Here is a 27,506-nt window from a genome sequence, read left to right as displayed (position 1 = left end):
TGGCTAGAGGCTCACAGAGCCTCTGGGTCATGCCCCCATAGCGGCAAAATGAGGGCGTGGCCTCGCGGGGAGCCGCGAGTATAGGCCACGCCCCCAAATTAGACCAGGCCCCCGAAAATTTCAACGCGCCTCCGGCGCACAGCAGCAGCGTCCCGACTGCTGATCTGCAAATGTTGGGAGGTATGGTAATGTACCAGCTAATATGGTAGAGTTGGCGGGTGTGTGATTTAATGATTACATATACTGTATATGCCACATTGCTTCTAAACTTTTGCCCTCCAAAATAGACCCTCCTCAGTGACCAGCACCCTGACAAATCCTAGTGTCACATATGCTCCCGGTACATATTACTAGAATACCAGTATGACACTGCAATTTGCACCATGATTAACAATTTACCATGACATGATAAAGCCTGCTGGATTGACATACTTTATCTGGCTTCTGCTAAAAGGCTTTGCAGACATAGTAATCAGCCTAATGTCTTTGGGTCAGATTACTATCTAGCGCAGGTTAGTTCACATTACAAGTTATTTTACACTGTCTGATCTGATGGAACACAATGATAAAATAACAAATGTTTTTACAATTAAAAGCCTGACATTTGCAGGGTGTGGAAAAAAAATCTTTGCTTCAGGTGTCATTGCTACCAACATATATTAATGATATATTGGCAAAGCGTATGTATTGGAGGTCCAGCTAATTCATAATGTGCACAAGAAGTTGTACAAAAGAAGCAAGATGTTATTGCATTAGGAGTTTGATACAATTCCACAGTGACATTTTAGTTTTTTATTATTTAGTAATATGAAACATTACAATTTTACTAATTATTGAACTTTTATTGTTAGCCCTTTGTGAGATATGTGCAAAATACCTGCTAAATGCCAGCGTCGCTCACATTTGTTATATAAATTCATATAAAAATGTTGTGTAAAAAAGATTATAGTTCCCATATAAGGTAAACGTTACAGGTCATTATGATGAATAAAAATGTTTGCTTGCCAATTTTTACACCTATTTTTACAAATTCACTTGGCACTCAAAGGGTTAAACAAGCTAGTGTTTAGAGGTACAATGCTTCCTGCACTGGGACTGCTATTTCTAACATTTTAGTAATTCAAGCAACCTGTTACTCACCGGCCAGAGCTGGGTGAACAGGGCCTGTCCCGTTTAGGTTCTTCACCGGGAGAGCTGGTACACTGAAGGAAAATACACAACAAATTCAAGGTTGCTGTATCAAAGTAACAGTCATATTATACAACAAGCAGATACAGCTTTGCAAAATACAGCACTGACTGCCTGTGAGCATTGCCTATAACTTCAACAGTGATTTTTAGTTAAGATGCTGTCAGAGAAGCATCATACTGTACATACTGTACATGTACAAGAATGCAATCTGTAACCTTACTTCCACTCACCTCACATGTAATATTATCTTCATGATGCTCCTGCTGGGTAAGTGTATACATATGTTGAAAACCTGGCAGAAGCCCACACTCACACACATGACATGGATATATACCTGAGTGTGGCTACCTAGCCCCCCCTTATGTGACATCAGGCAATGCGTAAAAGCCAGCTTCCGGACAGACACCACCTGCTCACCCCATTGATAAACAAGGATTATGTGAGATTACCAACTGAATGCCGGATCCTAGACACGTAAAGGATACACACAGCGATATACAGTATACTGTATATCTGTGTGTGTGTGTAAATATATATAGAGAGAGAGAGAGAGAGAGAGAGAGAGAGAGAGAGTTTACGCTATGCTGATTTAGCAGGGCACCGTACCCTTCTGCTTTTTAAAGTACAAAATGCGCCGTGCCCCTTTAGCAATTCCATGCTAAAACAGCCTGCCTGTGCCATCACCGTATAAGTAGATGCCATGCGCATGCCATCTATTCACATTAAGCAAAGAGCTTGGAGAAAACCCGCACACCCCCAATAGTGATGTCAGCAGCAGGGCCATGCACCTTTTTGGAAATGCTGCCCCCACACCACTCTGCCCTGCCACATCCTAGCAGGATCACTCTCTCTCTCTCTCTCTCTCTCTATATATATATATATATATATAGAGGTATATGAAATGGGCACTCACCAAGGTCTTAAATTCAGCAAAAAGATTTATTCACGAAATGAAAATACATCCATTTCGTGAATAAATCTTTTTGCTGAATTTAAGACCTTGGTGAGTGCCCATTTCATATACCTCTGTACCTTTATGATGTTCATTCATCTGTTGGAGCACCCCCTATGACAACGACTTACCCTGAGTGCGGACTCTCCTACATATATATATATATATATATATATATATATATATATATATATATATATGCGCCATTAGATACTTTTTAGATAGAGACCTCTTCATTGATGAAAGATTTCACAAATTTATTATCGATAGCATAAAAATCGTTATGACCAACAATGTATTTGTGTTTCAGGGCGAATTTTTTGCCCAACGATGTGGCGTTGCTATGGGCACGCCATATGCCCCCAGCCTGGTGAAACTTTATTTGTGCCAGTGGGAGGAATGCAACATAGAGATCACTCAAATTTTTAAAAAGAATATCGTGAGTTATCATCGTTACATCGATGATATTATCATCGTATGGGACGGTGAAGAAACTTTGTTTAATGAATTTATGTCCTGTATCAATGTACACAGTTTTAATTTAAGGTTCACCTCTAAAACAGATAAAACAGAGTTTCTCGACTTGTTTTTAGATACCACAGATTGGTCTGTTGAAAATCCTCAAATTGAAACCAGTACTTTAAATTATATTTATATTAAAAAGGATGACAGCAATTCCTATGTCCACTTTAATAGTTGCCATCACAAAAAGTGGATTAACAATATTCCGTACTCACAATTTGTGAGAGTACGTAAGAATTGTGCTAGTAATATCAAATTTGAGGAACAATCTGATATATACAGTAAAAGGTTTCTGGAAAAAGATTATCCTCTTGAATTGGTCGAAAAGTGTAAAGAAAGAGCTTTTAATAGAGACAGGAATGAACTTTTGAGTTACAAGAGTAAAGTGAATGATCAGAGAAATGTGGTTCCTTTTGTGACTCAATTTAACAGCAGTAGCCACAGAATTAGAGGAATATTAACCAAACATTGGGACATACTCATGTTAGATCCGATATTGAAGACTATATTACCATCCAGACCCCAAGTTATTTTTAAAAAAGCTGCACCTTTAAAATCATCACTGGCTCCCAGTATGTTAAGAACGGTCCATGATAAGGATGAGGGATGGTTGACCATTAATGGCTTCTATCCCTGCGGCAAATGTAAAGTTTGTAAGTATGCCGATAAAGAAAGAGCCACATTTTGGAATTCTGACCACACTAACTCTTGGAGCCTAAAAAGTCACATGACCTGCCTCACTACACACGCTATCTATATGTTGTCTTAAAAATGTGGAAAGAATTATATTGGAAAGACCAAGCGTGTGTTAAAACTTTGTATCCTCGAACACACCAGGAATATAAAAAACAAAGTATTAGTGCATAGTGTTCCTCGACACTTTGCTTCTTGCTGCTCTTCTGATCTTGACAATAACTTTTTATTCAAAGCTATTGAACATATCACTCTGGATGAAAGGGGTGGTGACATTTTGACCAAGTTAAGCAAGAGAGAAACTTATTGGATATATACCCTAAAAACGCTGGCTCCTTTTGGTCTTAACGAGGGGGTGGATATTGTACCTTTTCTGCACGTATAATGTTTTTGTTTGGTCTTGACCACTGGCACAGTGTTGTTGTTGAGTTTTTGCTCCTGCACTGTTCCTATAGTGGTCATGTCCTTGCCGATCCATGGTGTAGATCAGTATCCATTCACCCCGCATTAGATCTATAATTCTCTCTTTTTTGATATACATTTATTATATATTTTTACTGTGGTATTCTGTTTATTATTATTATATTCTAATGCATGTTTTCTTCTCTCCCTTTTCAAATTTTTCTTTTATTTCCAATTATACAGGGATTAGTGTAGTTTTATGCATAATCATTATCTGTTTTTATTGATAGCCGTGTCTTATAGAAAAAAATAAGATAGTGACTGAGATATTTTTCTTTCATGTTTTACTAAATATGTATTCTCTTTTGAATATTTTTTAATTGTATGTATATACGTACTATTATTCTTCTTTATTAAAGTTAGCTAACTTCTGTTAGATTGTTTCTATATATTTTGTAACTTCAACCAGCGATGTTTTTTTCCCCTGGTTGTAATTTGTTAAAAGCAGTGACGTGCGGTGAGGTTACTGGTCCGTGAGGCACTGTCTTGGTGGGGCCCAGCACCGACGGACTCTGTTAGGAACGCTGGGTCCTGGTTGCTTCTGCGCTGAAGGCTGGTGTAGGAGCTGCCACCTGCATAAGCAGCAGAGACAGGCAAAACAGCTTCTGCCTGTCAGCGCAGAAGCAACTTGGACCCAGCACTCTCCGCAGACCCCGTCAGCACTGGCTCCACCAAGCCGCCACCAGATTGCACTTAATATGTGACCTATAATTAGGCCCCATGTTCTCACAGATATGCTATCCTCACAAGCTACACCACTATACCCCTTACATATGATATACCCCTTATAAACTAGAAACCTACCACCCCTCAGCAGCAGCGGCAGAACGTCAGCAGCTCACAAAAAAACTTGGGCTGTCAGAGGGTTTCTGTGCAACCAGAATCCCACCTCTGTGGGCTACAGCCCCTTATATAATACATTAACAATCACCCCTAACATACACACTTAGCTTAAATACTACATATATTTCACCCCACACACCATACAGTATATATGACCCAGGGGCGTAACTAGAACGTTGTGGGCCCCATAGCAAAATATTGAAAGGCCCCCCCCCCCACCAGCCTTTGTCACTAAAATGCCCCTTCGGGGGCGTAGATTGAGGCGTGTGAGATGTATAGCTGGGGAGGTGCGGCATTCGGATAATGATGAAGGATACGTAGTATCAAGCAGCGTTTCAGTTTAATGAAAAACTGTTTTCAAGCCAACTGGTTGGCAAGTTTTCTGTGTTATTCGGAGTGCCAGACTGCAGCATTGTGTGTATATATATATATCATATATTTGGCTACATCTGTCACTCAAAGTGTGCCTGAAGCTGTAACGCGGGGTGGAGCCTCTGACTCACATGACTGACTCACACGACAGAGAACCAGCATAGACACAGCTACTCACCAGACACACCAGGTAAGCGCCCCACACCTCCATACCTCCCAACATAACCCTCTCCAGGAGGGACAGAATGCTATGTTTGTGGACTTCCATCTTAATTTATGATTGTCATCACCTGTTTTAAACAGGGTAATTGATAAGAAAGGTGTTTAAGCACAGGTGATGGTAATCCATAAATTAAGAAGAAAGTCCAGAAACAGAGCAATGTGTCCCCCCCCCCTCCATTCACGGCAACACCACGATTAAATGGCACATGCAAAACACTGACATGGCTATGGTCGACAATGAAAAAGGTTGACATGAGTTTTTGAAGATTTATTTTTCACTTTTTCAATGTTTTCATATTCATTCTCATGTGTCGACATGGACACCAATGAAGTGCCACACTTATGTCAACATTTACATGTGTTGACCTTTCTGTGTTGATTTTTTCTTGTGGCGATTCGCGGCACCCCCCCCCCCCCCGGCGACCCCCCTCCCGCGATTCACAGCACACCCCCCCCCCAATTCGCGGCGACTCCCGCGATTTGCGGCCCCACCCTGTGACACACCCCCTCCTGCGATTCGTGGCACCCCGCGACCCCCCCTCCCACGATTTGTGCCAACCCCCCAGGCCCCCCCTTCCTCGCGGTACCCCCTACCCCCCGCGACCCCCCCTACCGCAATTCCCCCCCCCCTGTCATTGTGGCAACCCCCCGCCCCTGCGACCCACCCTCCCACGATTCACTGCAACCCCCCGCGTCCCCCCCTCCCACGATTCGCGGCACCCACACCCCCCCCGCGACCCCCCCTCCCGCACCGCAATTCACGTCATCGACTTACGACCCCTTCTCCCGTGATTCGCAGACACACCTCACCTCCCCCCCCCCACCCGCCGCTCGCGATTCACGGCAACCCCTGGATTAAATGGCACATGCAAAACACTGACACGGCTATGGTCGACAATGAAAAAGGTTGACATGAGTTTTTGAAGATTTATTTTTCTTTTTTGATTGTTTTCATATTCATTCTCATGTGTCGACATGGACACCAATGAAGTGCCACACTTATGTCAACATTTACATGTGTTGACCTTTCTGTGTTGATTTTTTCTTGTAGCAATTTTTTTACAGTGACAACTATGTGCACGTCAATCTACACATCATCAACCAATTCTTTGTATACTATATAACACCTGTTCTGTTTTACTGTAGGTGTTTTAAGTCAGATCTTTTACTGCTACTATTACTGTTTATGTAAATGCATTACTGCTACTATTACTGTTTATGTAAATGCATTCTGAATGACAGCAACATCCTACCATCCTTCTACAAGAATATATAACCAACTAGGTGATTTATCGCGCCCCGTGCCCCCCCCCTCCCGCAATTCACGGACCCCCCGCGCACCCACCCACGATTCACGTCACCCCCCGCACACACCCCCCTCCCGCAATTCGCAACCCCCCCTCCCGCAATTCACGCCCCCTCCCACGCTTTACGGACCCCCGCCCTCTCCCGCGATCCGCGGACACCTGCGCCCCCTCCCGCCCTTGATTCACGGCACCCCCCACGCCCCTCCCACAATTCACGGCACCCCTAAGCCCCTCTTTAGTCCCCCGTATACTCACACACCCCTATCACTACCCAGCTTCCTGCTCTCCTGAACCGTAACTTCCACCACTGGGGAGTCGCTGACGCTGTTTTGGCCACATGCCCCTATCTTGCCTCATAGCCCAGCCTCCTGCTCTCATTTACCCTAACTCCCACCCAGTAGGAGGAGACACTGACTCAGGGCCACCATCCTGTACTCCTGTACTGCCACACTGAACCCTCACCCACTGGCAGACGCTGCACAGTATCTCCCACCCTCCTCTTTAGTCCCCCTTATGTCCACACATCACTACCCAGCCTCCTGTTTTCCTGTGTCGTGACCTCCGCCAGTGGGGAGCCGCTGACTCAAAAACACCCTACTATACTATTGCACACACACACACACCTAAACAACATGCACACACAGCCCCCCCTTCACACCAACAAATGTCACTGTACCATCTACACTATCAATGTACATCTTACTCTGTAACCGCTTTTTAATTAAACAAAACAATACACACCCCCTTCCACATCATATGCTCTTTATTTAACACATTTCACCTGTAACTGAAGTTGCAATACAGGCCATCTTTCATACAATTCTAACCATCTTTCTCATATACAAATGTTCACAAATTAAGGGGGCGCAGCCCCTTACGACGGTGTGAAGAGCGCCCGTAGGGCGCGATGAATCACCTAGTATATATATATATATATATACATATATACAGTACACATACACACACACATCCATATATACAATAGGTATGCGGTTAACATCCCTGTTGTTGGGATGCTGGCAATCAGAATAGTGACGCCTGGAATTCAAACTCGATGCCAGAATGCCAATATTGATGGAGATGGCATGCTGATTAAAAGTATGGGGCATGTTCGGTATGGGCACTAGTGGGGGACTTAGGGATAAGTGTAGGGTAAGGCTGTCTGCAGGGGTGCATACTGCAGGGGGTGGCTGCAGGCTGTGTACGGGGGTATTGTCTATCTCTTCACTGGCTCCCCATTCCTTTCCGAGTTCTCTTTAAACTCCTCACCACCACCTACAAGGCTCTCTCCTCCTCCACCGCTCCTTACCTCTCTTCACTGATCTCTATCCACACTCCCTCCCGTCCTCTTCGCTCCATCACTGACCGCCGACTGACCTCTCACCTAATCACCTCCTCCCACTCCCGTGTCCAAGACTTCTCTCGCGCTGCCCCCCTGCACTGGAACAACCTCCCGCTACCCATCAGGCTTTCTGATTCCCTTACCTCCTTCAAGCGCTCCCTTAAAACCCACTTTTTTCGACTAGCCTATCCCTCCTTCTAACCTCTTTTGATCCTCCTATCCTGCCTCCGTTCCCCTCCGTTCCTACTTATCCTATTGTTTTTCGTTCGTCCACCCACCTATTTTTAGTATGTTAACTCTTATGAGTAGGGCCCTCCTTCCTCACGTACTCACCCTTCCTCTTTACCTCACCTGTGCTCCTGTCCTGTTCTTCCATTCCTCTACTTCATCTTCAGGTCTCCTCGACAATTTTTGACACCTACTTCTGAACTGATGCTGATTTTAGTTCTACCAGCTATACCCCTATTTATGCTGTATTTTATCAACACACCCTGTACATTACCTCGTAATTTTTTTGTTTGCTATGTACGGCGCTGCGGACACTTTGCGGCGCCTTATAAATAAACGTACTACTACTACTACTACTACTATTGGACTCACTATGGGGGTGCACATTACATGGAGTGGCTGGATGCTGGCTACAGGGGATCACACTAGGGGATGGGGGTATTGGACTGGCTATCGGGGTACACAATACACGGTGACACTATGTTGACAGAGCTACCAATGTCCACTACAGGGAGTCACTGGAGGGGGTGTGGGTTTGCGTGGCTGGCAAAATAAATAATGCAGGGGTTGTAAGGAATGTAGTTGGAGTGCATACTGTGGTCAGGGAGGTGTGGGGTGGGGGGGGGGGGAGGGAGAAGGCATGAAGGAAAGGAACAATGAAAGTGCACAGTGCAGGGAAGTGACAACTTACCTCCAGTCTGTGCTTGCGGGTATCAGGAGGAAAGTGCAGCAGCACGGCCGGCATTAGGTGCTGTTACAATCCATGTGAAGACACTGCCTGGGTGGAGATGGAGCAGCAGGGGTGGTCGGCGGCCAAGGCATCAGGGTACATTAGTCAGGGGTTGGTGGGTGAAGCAGCTGCTGGGGCACAAAGTATGGGAGCCGGACATTGGGGGGGGGGGGGGGGGAGTGGCTCAGTCATCACAGTATGAGAGCCGGGGGTTTGTAGGATAATGCCGCCGGGGCATCACACAGTACGGGAGCTGGGGGGTGGGTTTAAAGCTACACAGCGGGGGGGGGGGGCGCTTTAATGCCACACATTACGGGAGCCGGGGGGGTTTAAAGTCACTTCAGAGTGCGCACTGCTGCGCAGCCTGTGCCTGTTTGTGTGGACCCGCTGTTTATGCTGTCAGTCTGATCTGTCACAGCGGCAGCTACAGGTCAGACACAGCAGCGTAAGCAGTGCAGGGAGAGCGCACCTCCAGCCTTGCTCCTCCCTTCACTGCGGAAGCGTCGGCGGCAGCAAGGATTAAAAAATTAAAACATTTTCGGAGGGTGCAGGGGATTGCCTTTGGGGCCAGGACTAGTGACGCTGGGTTAGTTAGTTGCTGCGGCGCCTAGCCGGCATCTGGCACCCACCGGCGGGTTTAGGTAAGCCACCCAACTTCCCTGCTGTCAGCCCCACTGCCTGCAATCCACACAGTTAGAGCCGCATGAGCCGGAGACACGGAGCGGGCGGCGAGGAGCAGTCGTCAAAAGGCAGTTAATCAGCCTTGGACGCCGCCTGAAAGTGCCTCAGTGATAGTCAGGGACGTTCTTTCTCCGTTATGAATGCACGCCCCGGTCACAGAGCAGATGTGCCTGCCCAATCACATCTGCCTCAGTGACAGGGGCGTACTTTCATATAGGCAGAAAGCAAGTCCCTGTCACTGAGGCACTGCCACAGGTGCCGTTTCTATAGCTTTTTTGAATGGGCTTTTACAGCCCAGTGCTCGGCTTCGCCCACTGCCCGCCCCCTGATTCTGGACATTTACATTGTTAGCAGGAGGCACTGCACTTGGTGCCTCCTAGACCAATATATATATTTTTTTAAAGGGGTAAAAATGATTATAATATAAAGCATATACTTATGACACATAATATGTGTCATAAGTATTTTCTTTGTATTATTTTAATTATGGTTAATCATTAATGACAGGGGAGGCACTGCCTCCCCTGACTGCACGTCCCTGGTTAAAAGTCCTCTAAGTCTCTGTATTCCCATCATATTGTAATTGAGTCTATTAAGCACTGATTAAGCATAGGCTGTTTTGTATTGACGTTAATGAGCTGGCTATATAACTGAGAACATACTTACCTAAGACACGCCTCCTGACAAAGTCCCACAACGAAACGCATTGGGGCGTGTCCTCCTGACGTTCCCAATCACCTGTGCTGATTCCCGTCTGTCTGCTGCTTGCCGTGCTGAGAACGCTGCTGCTGCCGCCGCTGGCCCATCCGGGTCGGAGTGTCTGGAGTCCCCAGGTTCCGTTCCCTCAGCGTGCTGTGCCCAGAGTTTTGTCACCGTTGTTCCATCTTTGGTCGGAAGTTGCTGGAGTCCCCAGATCCCGTGCCATACACCTTCTATATTTGAGAACGCTGCTGCCGCTGTACATCTTGGTCGGAGTTGCCTGGAGTCCCCAGATCCCGTACCTGTTAGCGTGCTATACTGTTGGTGACTATTCTCATGCTGGCTTTATTTTACTGATTTGTATGAGCTTATATGCAGACTTTTTAGTAAAAACTAAACATTTGGCTCATGTGTGCGCTCCTTCTTCCTTTTTCCACATTTTCCAATATACCTGAGGCCTGACTAGCCCCATTTGGAGTGAGCTGCACTGCATACCTTCTGCACAGACGGAAAGCTGTTATTTCATTAATGATTTTGCGCAGAATTTGTATTCCTATATATATATATATAATATATATATATATATATATATATATATATATATATATATACATATATATATATAGAGACATTCCAAGGATAGGCACATTTGCGTTGAGCAATAATATTATCTCACTATCTGAGTGGAGGGCATCCACTTAGTAACACCAGCTGTGAGGAAGGCACTCTGCGGATTTTTTACAAGTTGCAATAATAACAGACACAAAAGGTTACTCTTTATAGCAACGTTTCGAGTCTGATGACGAGCAGTAAATGCTTGAAACGTTGCTGTAAAGAGTAACCTTTTGTGTCTGTCTGTTATTGCAACTTGAAAAAAAGTCAGTGTAGTTCAGTGGCGTAACTATGTTTTGGGCGCCCCCGCTGGAAATTTTGTCCGCCACTGGTTTCCTTTTACCTGTGTGTGAGTTGGAACGCACATTTCAAACGCAAGAGTAGCGTTCACTCGTCCCTATGATTACTTATTACATTAGCTTGGGCCGTTCCCCCTTGTTTAAGTATGGCATTAACAAGGTATCTGAGTCAGAGCTCAGTGAGGTTGGAGAATTAATTAACCCGTTATTTTAAAATTGTCCTTTCGGTACTCAGCCATAGGATGGGGCATACTGGAAGTGACCTCATCAATCAATCACTATATAACAGGTCCCAGGACTATCCCTTACACACTTGCTGTTTCAGAAGCTTTGGTTCTATATCCTCTTAAGGTAAGTTGCGCTGTGATAGAAGTGGTAAATTTACTTCAGTTGTAAACCCATACTATATATGCAGAGGTTGCTGTGAAGTGAATAAGTGTATAAAGCTCTTGAAGATACTCCCTATATTAGCCCTAATGTATAATGGGCTTAACTTAATTGTATTAATAAGTGGTCTGAATTTATTTAGTTGTTAAAATGTATCTAAAGTGTGTTGTTACAATGTATTCTAGCTATGGCAGTGTTACATATAACTAAGTATCTGAATAACTGGCAGGTGTAATAAACCTGAGGCATTTAGATATAATAATGTTAACACTGCAGCTTTTCATCAGTTCATCGCCTTACTGATGCCTACACAGTGGTGTAACTATAGCCCCGCAGCGCCCGCCGTGGTGGGGAGGTGCAATGAAGGTGTGGGCGCCAGGGGGTCTGCAGGGCTTTAGTTACCCACTGCCATCCGCCGTGACCTGCCACCAATGTTCCCTCTAATTTTACGAAGGCTTTGTGCAGAAAAAGATATTGGCTGTGCAACTTTGGAAGGAAATGTACATTTTTGTGCGTCACATAACGTATACAGGCCTAGGTTTCGAGTTCTGTTGAGTTAATAAAGCAATTTGAATGTTTACAGACTTCACACACCACACATATAGACTATAGCAGTGATTTTCAACCTTATTAACTCGTGGCACACTAAAACAAGATTTTAACCTTTGTGCGCTCAGTTGTAATGTCTGTGCGCGGGCTCGGCGAGTTGTGTGCGCGCGCACAACGCGCACAGCTTAGAGGGAACACTGCCTGCCACCCTCTCCCGGCTCCCTCCTGCTGCTTATGAAAAGAGACACTCAGAAAATGGCTGCCCCCATATGGTGACCTCTTCTAGCATCCTTAAAATGGTCTGCTGTATGGGGGTAGCCATTTTGTGAGTGTCCCTTTCATTAACAGCAGGAGCCAGGAGAACTGGGGCGGGGCCGCAGACAAGACCGGCGGCGGACGCGGGAGGGGTAAGGCAATGCCTATTTGAGTTTTTTTCAGTATACCACGAGAATAGAACACATCCGACAGGAATGTAAGCCAATCCACTCCTCCTCTTCTGTTCTCCATTATCTGACATTCTCCTCTCACCTCACATTTATGAGGAATTATATCCATTTTTTATTTGCTATATTATAATGTTCCAGATTATTTGGATGTTGGGAAAATACATTTATTACCAATTAGGACTCATTCTAACCAGGTCCCAATATATGACCTACTTGGTATGTACTATAATTCCTTATGAATTTTTAATATTTATTTATGTAGTTTTAACTTTTTGTTAATTTCGGCATTCTCTACCACCCATGTTACAGTGTAAACCCCTGATGGAGCCTGCTAGACGAAACGAGTAGGATTGGAAACTTATCGTGTTGTCTACTGCTTTAAGATGAACAAACAGCCATGGATAATAAAGTTTTAAGAATCTTTAATAAAAATAAATATGTCTTGTTAATACCGGTTGTTTTGTACATTCACATTCGTGGCAAAGCACATCACTCAATCTCAAAAAGGTGGTGGATACATTAGCGCTCTCTATTCTATTCCATTTGTACCCTTCACCTGTCTCCCGCTAACAGGGGGGATTTTTATAGAGTAGCTGCTATACTTTTGAGGACACACTCGGGGTCATCTCTGTGTTTATATATATATATATATATATATATATATATATATACATACAGGGCTATTTTTGTGCAGGCTCTAGCAGGAACTGTGGCCCTTATTCTAGTTCACTCTTTCTGACAAAATATTTCTTAGATGAACAAAACCATGAGCACTGCAGGTGAGGCAGGTGTTACTTGTGCAGAGATAATTAGATTTGGGTGGAGTTTTACACCTGCCTCACCTGCAGTGCTCATGGTTTTGTCTATCTAAGAAATATTTTGTCAGAAAGAGTGAACTAGAATAAGGGCCACAGTTCCTGCTAGAGCCTGCAAAAAAATAGCCCTGTATATATATATATATATATATATATATATATATATATATATATATATATATATATATATATATAGATATATTTTTTTTACCCAATAGTGGTATGGCGCCTAAGACAGAATTCAAATACAAATTTGCAAAAATCCGTATCCAATGAAGTGATAAAGGAGATCTTTTCCAATATTTTGTTTGTTTATTTTCTTCACAGGATAATCGGGTAAAAACGCTTGTAGACAATCCCAACGCGTTTCGTCTCACAGAGACTTCATCAGGGGAAATACAATAATCTTACAGTCGTGATATTTGTGAAATCTGTGGGATATTTTCTCCGCTTACACAAATATTTTCCGGAATAGATCAATAATGTAAGGCATAATATTCTTAAGACCTATGATGGGAATATAAATTTATATCCGCTGGTAGGTTTGTATAAAGCCAATTGGTGTGGCCTAAAATGAAACAGGTCTTAAAATTCCTGTCTGTCTCCTTTAAATTGGAGTGGGTGAATTTGCCTATAGAGTAGCAGGTATTTGAATTCCTGTCAGCCTCCTTTAAATCGTAATTAAAAAGATTTTTTTCCTAAAAACATGGATGGTGGCCCTGAGTCAGTGTCTCCTCCTACTGGGTGGGAGTTAGGGTAAATGAGAGCAGGAGGCTGGGCTATGAGGCAAGATAGGGGCATGTGGCCAAAACAGCGTCAGCGTCAGCGACTCCCCAGTTACGGTTCAGGAGAGCAGGAAGCTGGGTAGTGATAGGGGTGTGTGAGTATACGGGGGACTAAAGAGGGGCTTAGGGGTGCCGTGAATTGTGGGAGGGGCGTGGGGGGTGCCGTGAATCAAGGGTGGGAGGGGGCGCAGGTGTCCGCGGATCGCGGGAGAGGGCGGGGGTCCGTAAAGCGTGGGAGGGGGCGTGAATTGCGGGAGGGGGGGTTGCGAATTGCGGGAGGGTGGTGTGTGCGGGGGGTGCTGTGAATCGTGGGTGGGTGCGCGGGGGGTCCGTGAATTGCGGGAGGGGGGGGCACGGGGCGCGATAAATCACCTAGTTGGTTATATATTCTTGTAGAAGGATGGTAGGATGTTGCTGTCATTCAGAATGCATTTACATAAACAGTAATAGTAGCAGTAATGCATTTACATAAACAGTAATAGTAGCAGTAAAAGATCTGACTTAAAACACCTACAGTAAAACAGAACAGGTGTTATATATTATACAAAGAATTGGTTGATGATGTGTAGATTGACGTGCACATAGTTGTCACTGTAAAAAAATTGCTACAAGAAAAAATCAACACAGAAAGGTCAACACATGTAAATGTTGACATAAGTGTGGCACTTCATTGGTGTCCATGTCGACACATGAGAATGAATATGAAAACAATCAAAAAAGAAAAATAAATCTTCAAAAACTCATGTCAACCTTTTTCATTGTCGACCATAGCCGTGTCAGTGTTTTGCATGTGCCATTTAATCCAGGGGTTGCCGTGAATCGCGAGCGGGGGGTGGGGGGGGGGGAGGTGAGGTGTGTCTGCGAATCACGGGAGAAGGGGTCGTAAGTCGATGACGTGAATTGCGGTGCGGGAGGGGGGGTCGCGGGGGGGTGTGGGTGCCGCGAATCGTGGGAGGGGGGGACGCGGGGGGTTGCAGTGAATCGTGGGAGGGTGGGTCGCAGGGGCGGGGGGTTGCCACAATGACAGGGGGGGGGAATTGCGGTAGGGGGGGTCGCGGGGGGTAGGGGGTACCGCGAGGAAGGGGGGGCCTGGGGGGTTGGCACAAATCGTGGGAGGGGGGGTCGCGGGGTGCCACGAATCGCAGGAGGGGGTGTGTCACAGGGTGGGGCCGCAAATCGCGGGAGTCGCCGCAAATTGGGGGGGGGGGGGGTGTGCTGTGAATCGCGGGAGGGGGGTCGCCGGGGGGGGGGGGGGTGCCGCGAATCGCCACAAGAAAAAATCAACACAGAAAGGTCAACACATGTAAATGTTGACATAAGTGTGGCACTTCATTGGTGTCCATGTCGACACATGAGAATGAATATGAAAACATTGAAAAAGTGAAAAATAAATCTTCAAAAACTCATGTCAACCTTTTTCATTGTCGACCATAGCCATGTCAGTGTTTTGCATGTGCCATTTAATCGTGGTGTTGCCGTGAATGGAGGGGGGGGGGACACATTGCTCTGTTTCTGGACTTTCTTCTTAATTTATGGATTACCATCACCTGTGCTTAAACACCTTTCTTATCAATTACCCTGTTTAAAACAGGTGATGACAATCATAAATTAAGATGGAAGTCCACAAACATAGCATTCTGTCCCTCCTGGAGAGGGTTATGTTGGGAGGTATGGAGGTGTGGGGCGCTTACCTGGTGTGTCTGGTGAGTAGCTGTGTCTATGCTGGTTCTCTGTCGTGTGAGTCAGTCATGTGAGTCAGAGGCTCCACCCCGCGTTACAGCTTCAGGCACACTTTGAGTGACAGATGTAGCCAAATATATAAGATATATATATATATATATATATATATATATATATATATATACATACATGAGTTGTATGGGAGCCCACGAGGTTAACCACGGCACGGCACTCCAGAATGTTTTTGAAATAGCTGAAATATATTCTACAACGTTTCGGGGTGCAAACCCCCATCGTCAGGTAAACAGCATATTATAATCCACATGACACTGTTGCTGGGACACGGAGGGGTAAATTTACTGATATGGGAGTGTTGCCTAATGATTCTATCTATTATTTTCTAGAAGGTGCTAAATTAAATAAATAAGCGATTCTTTTGTAAATCCATACACGACTCCCGAACCATCTGTGCAAATGTGAGTAGGTCTGAGTCGTACACAAATCTGCGACTTAGACAATCTGACATCACAGATCCTCCTCAAAACCGCCAGGGCACGTTTGTGTTTTTCAGACACAACCAGCAAACAGCAAAACATCCATATTTTTATTTACAATTTGCATTTTTCTACTTACAGCAGATGCAGCAAAACACCAGTTGCAGAGGAGGCGCAAGGTAACTCAGCAATAGAAAACCGCTTCTACAGTCACAATTTTCAAAGTATCCTTGACAGAAGTACACAATGCTACGTACTACATTACAGTGATCTTTTCCTAAGGGTTCTGTTAATGATGACTGTTGCCACTCCTAATATTCTAAATTACAGATGGAGCAGCTCTCATTTGAACTGCTCCTGGTGTTTCTATTGCCAATCACCGTCCACCGACAGAGGGGGGAGCACGCGCACGAGCCCTTCTGTCGGAGGCTGTAGCAGCCCTCTGCCTGTCTCCCCGCAGCTTACCCAGCCTGCCCCCAGTCCCTGCCGCCTCTCCCCGCCACCTTGCTGACTGGGACAGGTGATGGAGTGAGACGCTTGCGCATCCCCATCAGCCAGTCCACCAGTATGCATGCAATCAAGCAATGCGAACATGCAATCTGGCAATCCTGCAGACCGGCTGACAAGCACTATCATAGTTACCTATCCTTCTGCATTTTGCAGGAGACTCTCTGAAATAGCAGCAATCTCCCTCTCTTCCTCATTAGTCTAGCAATCTCCCTCATTTCACTTAGCCCACATTACACTGTTACATTTTTGGGGGATAAAAGGAATGAGAGATAGACACATTTACATTGAATCATCAGCACCATTTCCCAGCACTTTACCAAGTATAGTAGCTCTTACTAACTGCTTTGGGGCTCATCTACATTTGGATATAAGTAATTTTAAAAGAGTCCTCTCAGATGTAGCAGTACACACCCACGCTTCTAGGGGCCACGTTCACAATCTCTTTTCACAATCTCTCGATATATGGAATTAGCCATGCCCTTTGGGAGGAGCATGACACTCCCCTCTCACTGGGGCGCTTTGGAAAATTCTATTACCAAGTATAATCTCCCTGAAACTAGTTTTCAAAAGTAGGCAAGTATGCACTATCTGTATGATAAAATCATTTACTTTAAAGGAATCATCTTCCTCTACACACATTTCATTGGTAATGGCAAGCAGAATGCCTAGCTGTTGAGAATCGAGAATAAAAATTTTTATGTGTGTGATCTACAGTACATACTCACTGCACTGTCTAATGCAACTTAGCGTGACCTAAAACTATCACACATGATAGTGATATATTTTATTATATTTTAGGACATGAGTCATTTTAAAATTGCCAGCACAGCATAAGAGGCGCAAGTGCCAGTTGACATCAGAAACACGATATTTACTTAGTTGCTGCCATTTTATGGGACGGGGCATAGATGGGTTAAGCAAAATGGTTTCCACTGCAGAGTGTGCATCTCAATTAATAAACATTGGAGGAAAGTTTCTCAACACTGTGAGGCATGTAAATGTATGCAACAAAATATGGGGTTCAGAGTTTGTTGTATGAGTGACAGTGAAAGAGTAAGTGAAGCCAATAACTGACATTAATAAAGGTGAAATGTGAAAAGTTCATTTATTTCAGTAATTCAACTTAAAAGGTGAAACAAATATATTATATTGACTCAATACATGCAAAGTGAGATATTCCAAGCCTTTGTTTGTTATAATTTTGATGGTTACAGTTTACAGGTTATGAAAACCCCAAATCCAAAATCTCAGAAAATTTGAATATTACATGAAATCAATCAAAATTTTTTTATTTAACCCCTTCCTGACAGAGCTAGTTTTGGCGTTCCTGACAGAGCCATTTTTTTCAAATCTGACATGTCTCACTTAAGTGGGGATAACTTTTTTTTTGCTTTTACTTATCCCAGTGATTTTGAGATTGTTTTTTCGTGACACATTGTACTTCAAATTAGTGGTAAATTTGGGTCGATACAGTCTGTGTTTTTTTGTGAAAAATACCAAAATGTCGTGAAAAAATGGAAAATTTAGCGATTTGCAAAATGTTAAATTTTCTGCTTGTGAGACAAATAATCATACCACTCAAAATAGTTAATAACTAACATAGACCATATGTCTACTTTATGTTGCCATCATTATTTCAACTTCCTTTTCATTTTTTTGGACACTAGGAGGCGTAAAATATGAATAGCAAATTCTCAAATTTTCAAGAAAATTTCAAACACTGATTTTTTTAGGGACCAGTTCAGTTCTGATGTGACTTTGAGGGACTTGTATGTGAGACACCCCCATAAATGATGCCATTTCAAAAACTGCACCCCTCACAGTATTCAAAACAGCATTTTGGAAGTTTGTTAACCCTTTAGGTGTTTCACAGGAATTAAAACAAAGTGTAGGTGAAATTTCAAAATTTCATTTTTTTTGCAGAGTTTCAATTTTAATACATTTTTCTAACGAATACAGTAGATTTTACTAGAGAAATGTGACTAAAAATTGATTCCCCCAATTCTTTTGTTTTCATAAATATCCTATATGTGGCCCTAGTGTGCACGGTGACCAAACCACAGGCTTCATAATAGAAGGAGCACCTACTTGATTTTGGAGCCCCTTTTTTATGAGATTATTTTTTAGGCACCATGTAGGTTTCTAGGCACCATAAGATGCTAAAAGTTAGGAACCCCCCCACAAGTGACCCCATTTTGCAAACTACACCCTTCAGGGAATTCATCTAGGGGTATAGTGTACATTTCAAACCCCCAGGGGTTTCACCAATTGTGGTACAACTGGGCAGTGAAAATAAAAAAAAATAATTTTTCATTTTCACAGCTCAGTTGTATCAAAATTGGTGAAACCCCTGGGGGTTTGAAATGTACACTATACCCCTTGATGAATTCCCTGAAGGGTGTAGTTTGCAAAATGGGGTGACTTGTGGGGGGGTTCCACTGTATTGGTGCAACATAGCACCCACCATTCATTCCACCAAAATCTGTGCTGCAAAATCCAAAAATCACTCCTTCCCTTCTGAGTCCTGCCATGCACCCAACTGGTATTTTTTGGTCACATGTGAGGCATTGCCGTACTCGGGAGAAATTGGGGCACAGATTTTGGGGTGCTTTGTCTCCTTCATTCCTTGTGAAAATTAAAAATTTTGAGCCAGATCTGCATTTTTGTGTAAAAAAATGTAATTTTTTACAGAAAAATGCAGTTTTGGCTCAAAATTTTTCATTTTCACAAGGAATGAAGGATACAAAGCACCCCAAAATCTGTGCCCCAATTTCTCCCGAGTACGGCAATGCCTCACATGTGACCAAAAAATACCAGTTGGGTGCATGGCAGGACTCAGAAGGGAAGGAGTGATTTTTGGATTTTGCAGCACAGATTTTGGTGGAATGAATGGTGGGTGCTATGTTGCACCAATACAGTGGAACCCCCCCACAAGTCACCCCATTTTGCAAACTACACCCTTCAGGGAATTCATCTAGGGGTATAGTGTACATTTCAAACCCCCAGGGGTTTCACCAATTGTGGTACAACTTGGCAGTGAAAATAAAAAAAAAAAATTTTTCATTTTCACAGCTCAGTTGTATCAAAATTGGTGAAACCCCTGTGGGTTTGAAATGTACACTATACCCCTTGATGAATTCCCTGAAGGGTGTAGTTTGCAAAATGGGGTGACTTGTGGGGGGGTTCCACTGTATTGGTGCAACATAGCACCCACCATTCATTCCATCAAAATCTGTGCTGCAAAATCCAAAAATCACTCCTTCCCTTCTGAGTCCTGCCATGCACCCAACTGGTATTTTTTGGTCACATGTGAGGCATTGCCGTACTCGGGAGAAATTGGGGCACAGATTTTGGGGTGCTTTTTCTCCTTCATACCTTGTGAAAATTAAAAATTTTGAGCCAGAACTGCATTTTTCTGTAAAAAAATGTAATTTTTTACAGAAAAATGCAGTTCTGGCTCAAAATTTTTAATTTTCACAAGGAATGAAGGAGACAAAGCACCCCAAAATCTGTGCCCCAATTTCTCCCGAGTACGGCAATGCCTCACATGTGACCAAAAAATACCAGTTGGGTGCATGGCAGGACTCAGAAGGGAAGGAGTGATTTTTGGTGGTGGAATGAATGGTGGGTGCTATGTCGCATTAGCAAGACCCCCGAAGCACCAATACAGTGGAACCCCCCCACAAGTGACCCCATTTTGGTCACCAGCTTTGGGATGGGGGCTGGCGCTGCGGCTGGCGGGGGGGTGGGAGCGGTGCTGGCGCTGCGGCAGCCGGGTGGGTGGGAGGGAGGGGGGCTGCCGGGTGGGAGGGGGGGGGGGGCTGGCGATCGGTGGTGATCGGTGCTGTACAGCACCGATCACTGTGTTACCGAGCGGCTTAGCCGCCGGTAACACAGAAAACGCTGCAATTGGCTGTTCACATTTGAACAGCCAATCGCAGCGATCGCCGCGAGGGGGGATGTCTGCTGTCAGGGACAGCAGACATCTCCAAACTGTCACCGCGTCTATAGACGCGGTGACAGTAAAACCATGACGTATATATACGTCTTCGGTCGGGAAGTACCTCCCGACCATGACGTATATATACGTCGGGAATATCTATGTATATATATGTGTGTGTGTGTGTGTATGTATATGTATATATGTGTATATATGTGTGTATATATATGTATATATATATATATATATATATATATATATATATATATATATATATATATATATGTATGTGTGTGTGTGTGTATGTGTATATATATATATATATATATATATATGTATATATATATATATATATATATATATATATGTATATACACACACACATATACACATGTGTATATATATATATAATATATATATATATATATATATATATATATATAAAATTGAGCTGATTTGATTTCTTTTTATTTTTAGCAGCTCATGCTGCTGCTGCTGCTGTTGCTGTGGGTACGGGGGTGGGCGGGGGGAGCGCACGCTGCGTGCGCTCCGGCTGCGACTGCCGGGTGCTGCTGGCCTGCTGCCCTGGACGGTGAGCTGCCGGGGGGGTGGGAGGGGGTGTCTGCGGATCGGTGGTGATCGGTGCTGCACCGATCACCACCGATTTCTGTGTTACCGAGCGGCATAGCCGCCGGTAACACAGAAATAGCTGTGATTGGCTGTTCAGATTTGAACAGCCAATCACAGCGATCGCCGACCGGGGGGGGCACCCCTGCCCCCCCTGGGCGGCGAGGGGGGATGTCTGCTGTCAGGGACAGCAGACATCTCCTAACTGTCACAGCGTCTATAGACGCAGTGACAGTTACAAGCCATGACGTACATGTACGTCCAATGTCGGGAAGTCCTTCCCGACCATGACGTACATGTACGTCAAATGTCGGGAAGGGGTTAAATACAGAAATGTTGGCCCTCTGAGAACAGTAGCGCACGCAGGGGGGGTTTCTGAGTACCCAGAAACCCCCCCATGAGTCTAAGGGCCCGAGGCTGAAAGCTGAGGGTCCCCTCTTTCCATGGGTACAAGAATTTTAAAAATCGGCCCTTGGGAACCGGAGATATCTGACTTCAAAGCAGTGGACCCCGTCCAAGCCTGTTGATTGCTCTTCCCAGTCAGATATTTCAGGTTCTGTCTGACTTAGAGTTTTTCTGAGGGTAAATTCCAAAAGCTGGGACTCTCCCCCTTTGACGGACACTTGAATCTTGTCTCTACTGTTCCCAAAACTAGAGATATCAGCCTTCCAGTAGCTGGTTACTGCTCCAGCTCCACACACCTGGTATGTCGTTTTATATACTCGTTGGCAGATTGCTCTGCCTCCTGAATTCTGATCCCCTAGTCCCCAATACCATTTGATAGGTGGGATTCTCTAGTTTTTAATTCCATTAAAATCTAAGAAATCTATTTCCAGGAAATGGAGATATCTGCAGTCAAGCAAGCTGTCCTCACACCAGAAAATTATGAATAATAAATAAGCCCACTCCACTATACACCCCTCTTCTGCGTATTAAACATCCTCTACCACCCTGGAAGTTATGTATCAGGGCCCCCTAATTCAGCCCAATGCCCCCTTCTACCACCCCATCTCCCACCATCTGTGCAGTAAAGGGGTAATTAGTGGAAATTACTGATCCAGGCCCTACATGCTGAGCGGTTGATATAATCGGTAGAGGCCCCAATACATTGCTATGCCCAGGGGTATATACTGCTGTTGATGCCCATGTATGTATGTATGTATGTATGTATGTATGTATATATATATATATATATATAATGTTTATTTTGATTATTATTATTATTATTATTATTATTATTATTTATATACATTTGGTCTATCTATAATACTTTAACTGACCCGGCATATACTGGGTCACCTAAGTATCCATCTCCGTGCATTGCTCCCCCCCCTTTGAAAACCCCCTTCTGAAAATCCTGCGTTTGCCCCTGGAGAAGTATAATCATGCATATGTACTCAGTACTTGGTTCAGGCCCCTTTTGCATGAATTACTGCCTCAATGCGGTGTGGCATGGATGCTATCAGCCTGTGGCACTGCTGAGGTGTTATGGAAGACCAGGGTGCTTCAATAGCAGCCTTCAGCTCTTCTGCATTGTTTGGTCTCATGTCGCTCATCTTTCTCTTGGCAATGCCCCATGGATTCAGGTCAGGCGAGTTTGCTGGCCAATCCAGAACAGTAATTTCATGGTTATTGAACCAGGTTTTAGAACTTTTGGCAGTGTGAGCAGGTGCCAATTCCTTCTGGAAAATGATGTCAGCATCTCCATACAGGTTGTCTGCTGAATGAAGCATGAAGTGCTCTAAAGGTAGACCTGGACCAACACTAGCAGATGACATGGCCCCCAAATCAAAACAGACTGTGGAAACCACACTGGACTTCAAGCATCTTGGACTGTATGCCTCTCCATTCTTCCTCCAGACTCTGGGACTTTGGTTTCAAAATGAGATACAAAATTTGCTCTCATCAGAAAATAGGACTTTGGACCACTGAGTAACAGACCACTTATTTTCTACTTTAGCACAGGTAAGATGCTTCTGACGTTGTTTATTGTTCAGGAGCGGCTTGACAAGAGGAATACGACATCTGAAGCCCATGTCCAGGATCCGTCTGTGTGTGGTGGCTCTTGATGCACTAACTCCAGCCTCAGTCCACTCCTTGTGAAGCACACTTTTGAATGGCCTTTTTTGCTGACAATCCTCTCCAGGCTGCGGTCATCCCTGTTGCTTGTGCACCTTTTTCATCCACACTTTTCCCTTCCACTCCTTGTGTGAGGCTTTCCCTGCTTATGAAGGGTGTCAATTATGGTTTTCTGCACAACTGTCAGCAGTCTTCTCCATGATTGTGAATTCTACTGAACCAGACTGAGACCATTAACAGGCTCAGTGACCCTTTGCAGGTGTTTGGGATGAATTAGCTGATTAGAGTGTGACACTTTGAGCCTACAATACTGAACCATGTCACAATATTCTAATTTTCGTAGATTTTGGGGTTTTCATTAGCCATAATCATCAAAATTATAACAAAGAACGGCTTGAAATATCTGATTTTGTATATAATGAGTCTATATAATATATTAGTTTCATATTTTAGGTTGAATTGCTGAAATAAATGAACTTTTGCCCAATTTTTCAAGTTTCAGCTGTATTATCATCTTTTTTATTCAAGCCTCACAGACGCACAGCCTGCCCGAATCCAGGTGTGCTGCCCGCCCCTCCTCCTGCATCCTGACTCCAGCCCGGCACCCAGAAAAACAGCAAAGGCACCCACCCGGCTCCCAGCAACATCGCCCGCCCACCAGGCTCCCAGCCGCACCACCTAGGTCCAGGCCGCATCGCACATGTAAGTAAATATGCCGGGCAGGTTCTTTTTTATTATGGAAGCCAATCCCGGGATTGAGCATTTTTCAATCCCGAATCCTAGTCCACAGTGAATTCTATGAATTCTCTGATTAGCGATCCAAGCTAAATTTTGCCCCTAGATGTCAGGAAGCCCTAACGGTGCATGTTTCCCATTCTCTTTACTGACACATTTATTAAAATTCCACTGGAGGTATTCATTATGAGGAGAAACATTGCTCCAAAGGGTCCTGCTTTGCATTTTTGTTCAGTTTATGAGCAGTTTTATCAAAGATGTTTCTGGGCCTGTCAGATCTCACATCAACTTTAAAGCCCCATGTACACTAGGCTATACAGTAAAAGCTTCAGCATGACCTCCATTAATGAGGAGCTTCCTTGTCTGAACATGCAGGAGGAGGTCAATAAGAATGCCCAGGAGTATGCATCATTGAAGATATTCAGTGTACACACTAGGTGATATAGGAAAAGATATTGATCAGAAAGAAGGACCCTTCCCGAGCATTGTTAAAGACCCCCTCTCTTGTCCTGCATGTTCAGATGAGGTAGGTCCTCGTTAACAACGGTCATGCTGCAGCATCACCATCGCTCCCCCTGTGCACCCCCGCAATCGATCCCTTTCCTCCCGGCATCAACATATATGTATGCACTTTTGGATGCCAGCACCCTACCGGCCCCCCGCCGCTGCCAATATGGTGTCGTGGGAATTGGCAAGTGTGTATGGGGCTTAACAGTTTCCCTAAACTTTCTTTTTAACTGAAGTTTCTCAGTGAAAATACCCATTTTCATAGCCTTCCCCTGCATTGTGAGCTCCCTCTATTTTTCCATCTAAAGTCAGCAGCTTATAGGAGCCAGTAGACGAGGCACAATACTCTGAGATGTTAGAAGTGTTATATTATGTATTAAACATTTTTAATTTAAGATCTAAAACAGAAACCAAATAAAAAAAAAATGCTGTAATAAATCAACTGGATGGGTGCCCAAACTTTTGAACATGCTGCATTCAGAGTTCTCATTTTTGTTATACTCTGCAAGTAAATAATATCCTGCAGAGGTGGGCAAAAAGAAATGCATTTTTGCAGCTGGATGAAACCATGCTGAAACACATGAAAATGCTGCACATGCATAACTAGTGTGAGAATAAGGACAAATCATGTCATACGGGGAGAACCATAGACAGTACCTTCCTATAATACAGAAAAAATATTTTGTCACAAGGGTGACGAAGGGAGAACAACAAGGTTTTTGGGCCACACTTGTACAATGTAATGGATTGGATGTCTTAAAATGTAACTTTTATTAAAGAACTTTTGCTAAAATATCAGTACGCGTGACACATAATATTGACAATATACATAATGAACATAATATATATAGAATAATAGTCACAAATGAACTCTTGGTGGCGAAAATGATTCAATATGTGAGATAATACAAGTAAATAATTAGGATGAGTTAAATGGTTCGGACAAGTTTACCGACCAAGTTTCTCACTGAGGTGTACTTGACGCGTGACACTCAACCCCTATATAAGTGGACTTTGCGGTATGATTATTTTATAGTTTAATACTTTTTAATCTTTTGAATGCAGGAGGAAGGCAGGCAAGGTAAAAAGAGATCATTTGCTCCTTGACCAAGTGGTTTCTGCAATCCGGTGTATTACAGCTCCGGGTATTCCCCGTCGGTCACCCTTACGAGTACTAACCCGGCCAATCACTGCTTAGCTTCCGAGTTCGGAATGGGAATCAGGCGTGCCAGTGATGTATGGCAGTAAATGCACCGATGGATGAGAGCGTACTTGGGTTGTGAGAGGCTTATATGTGCTTCTGCTTTTTGCTATAAAGTAACACCTAATCTTCTGTTGCCAATGTCATTGCAGAAAAATCGGGGATACGCTGCTCTCTCATTTGCTACAGTATCCCCGATTTTTCTGCAATGCCATTGGCAACAGAAGATTAGGTGTTACTTTATAGCAAAAAGCAGAAGCAAATATAAGCCTCTCACGACCCAAGTACGCTCTCATCCATCGGTGCATTTACTGCCATACATCACTGACACGCCTAATTAGAGGTAAAGTACCAGCCAATCAGCTCCTAGCTGTCTTTTCTCAAATACAGCATGTAACATGACAGTTAGGAGCTGATTGGCTAGTACTCTAATTATCACTCTCCAGTTTATCATATATGGGTAGTATCAACAGGATACAAACAGGAACTCTAACAGTGCAAGTATAGGCTGGAGTGCACAGGATTATGCACAATATCAGGTACATACAAGGTAACAGCAAGCTCAAGGTACCAGGAGTTGTCAGGAGTTTTCAAAATATAACCAACAACAGGTCTTGGGCAAGCTGCATACCTCCCAATATGACCCTCTCAAGGAAGGACACAATGCTCTCCTTCTGGACTTACACTATTTAATATTTTATTTCCATTCATCACTTTTGTATCACTTTTTGTACATACATTCAGCTTCCTAACACTTACAGTACAATTATTAACACTAGTTTTTTCCACTGGTTTGCTGTCCTGGGCTTTCTGGCTTATGCTGATTTTTTGGGGTGACGCACCCTGCACCTAGATAAAATAAAGGTACTTGTGTAGTTTCACGGTGGCAGGCTATGCTACGTTTTCAGCGTAGGCTAAGCTAAGTTGTCAGCGTATCCAAACGGCTGCCTAGCCCAATGGTAGTCAGCATAGTGTCCCCGCGACAGCTCTGCGTAGTCAGCGTAGTGTCCCCGTCAGGCAGCGTAGTCACCGTACTGTCCCCGCGAGCTGCAGCTCTGTCCCCAGCATCCCTGGAAAGCCTAGTGAGCACATCTCACACAGCGCTGGTAACCGCCAGATCCCCTGCGCTGGTGGACACCGGCAGAGAGATGCGATCATGTGGGCGCCGGCTGAAAGGCGCTCCACCTGTCTGAGACGCACAAGCGTCTCAAACGCTTGTGCATCTCAATAATTCTTGCGGCAGGGTACGGCAACCCTGCCCGTGTCCGCTTCAGGGAGATGGACAGGGTTAGGGGTTCGGTAGCGCATGCATCTCCTGCATAAAGGGGGGATGTAGTGCCCAAGTACGTCTTATGCACAATAAAGGACGCATTTGCAAGTGCTCCATGTTACATACAGGCAAATGCCTTAATTTCAAACCCCCACTATCCACGCCAGCCCAAAGCGTGCCAAGTACAATTTATTTTTCTGTCCATATCACCTAATAGTCCAGCATACCGCCCAACATTTGCTGGCCTGAAAAAGGAGTGGAGCTTTTGGGTGGGCATGGCATTGAGTGAAGGGGGCGTGGCCTAGTTCCACGACCTCATTTTTGGG

At 44.2% G+C, this 27,506-nt stretch overlaps 1 protein-coding gene and 1 pseudogene across 2 annotated transcripts in view; both read right to left on the bottom strand.

Annotated features, from left to right (window-relative positions):
• Nucleotides 1-27,506, bottom strand: part of DTX1 (deltex E3 ubiquitin ligase 1) — an 83,910-nt gene that overhangs the window by 22,497 nt on the left and 33,907 nt on the right. For both annotated transcript variants that reach the window (XM_083145490.1, XM_083145494.1), the window contains exon 4: nucleotides 1,141-1,202. In XM_083145490.1, coding sequence (XP_083001616.1) covers nucleotides 1,141-1,202 — 62 coding nt within the window. The remainder of the gene's footprint in view (nucleotides 1-1,140; nucleotides 1,203-27,506) is intronic.
• Nucleotides 25,840-25,959, bottom strand: LOC146040683 (5S ribosomal RNA; annotated as a pseudogene).

This window comes from Crinia signifera, chromosome 1 (genome assembly GCF_055691185.1).
Source record: "Crinia signifera chromosome 1, ASM5569118v1, whole genome shotgun sequence".
Lineage (NCBI taxonomy): Eukaryota > Metazoa > Chordata > Amphibia > Anura > Myobatrachidae > Crinia > Crinia signifera.
Note: the sequence above shows the minus strand (reverse complement) of the source record. Positions and strands in the feature narration are given on the sequence as shown.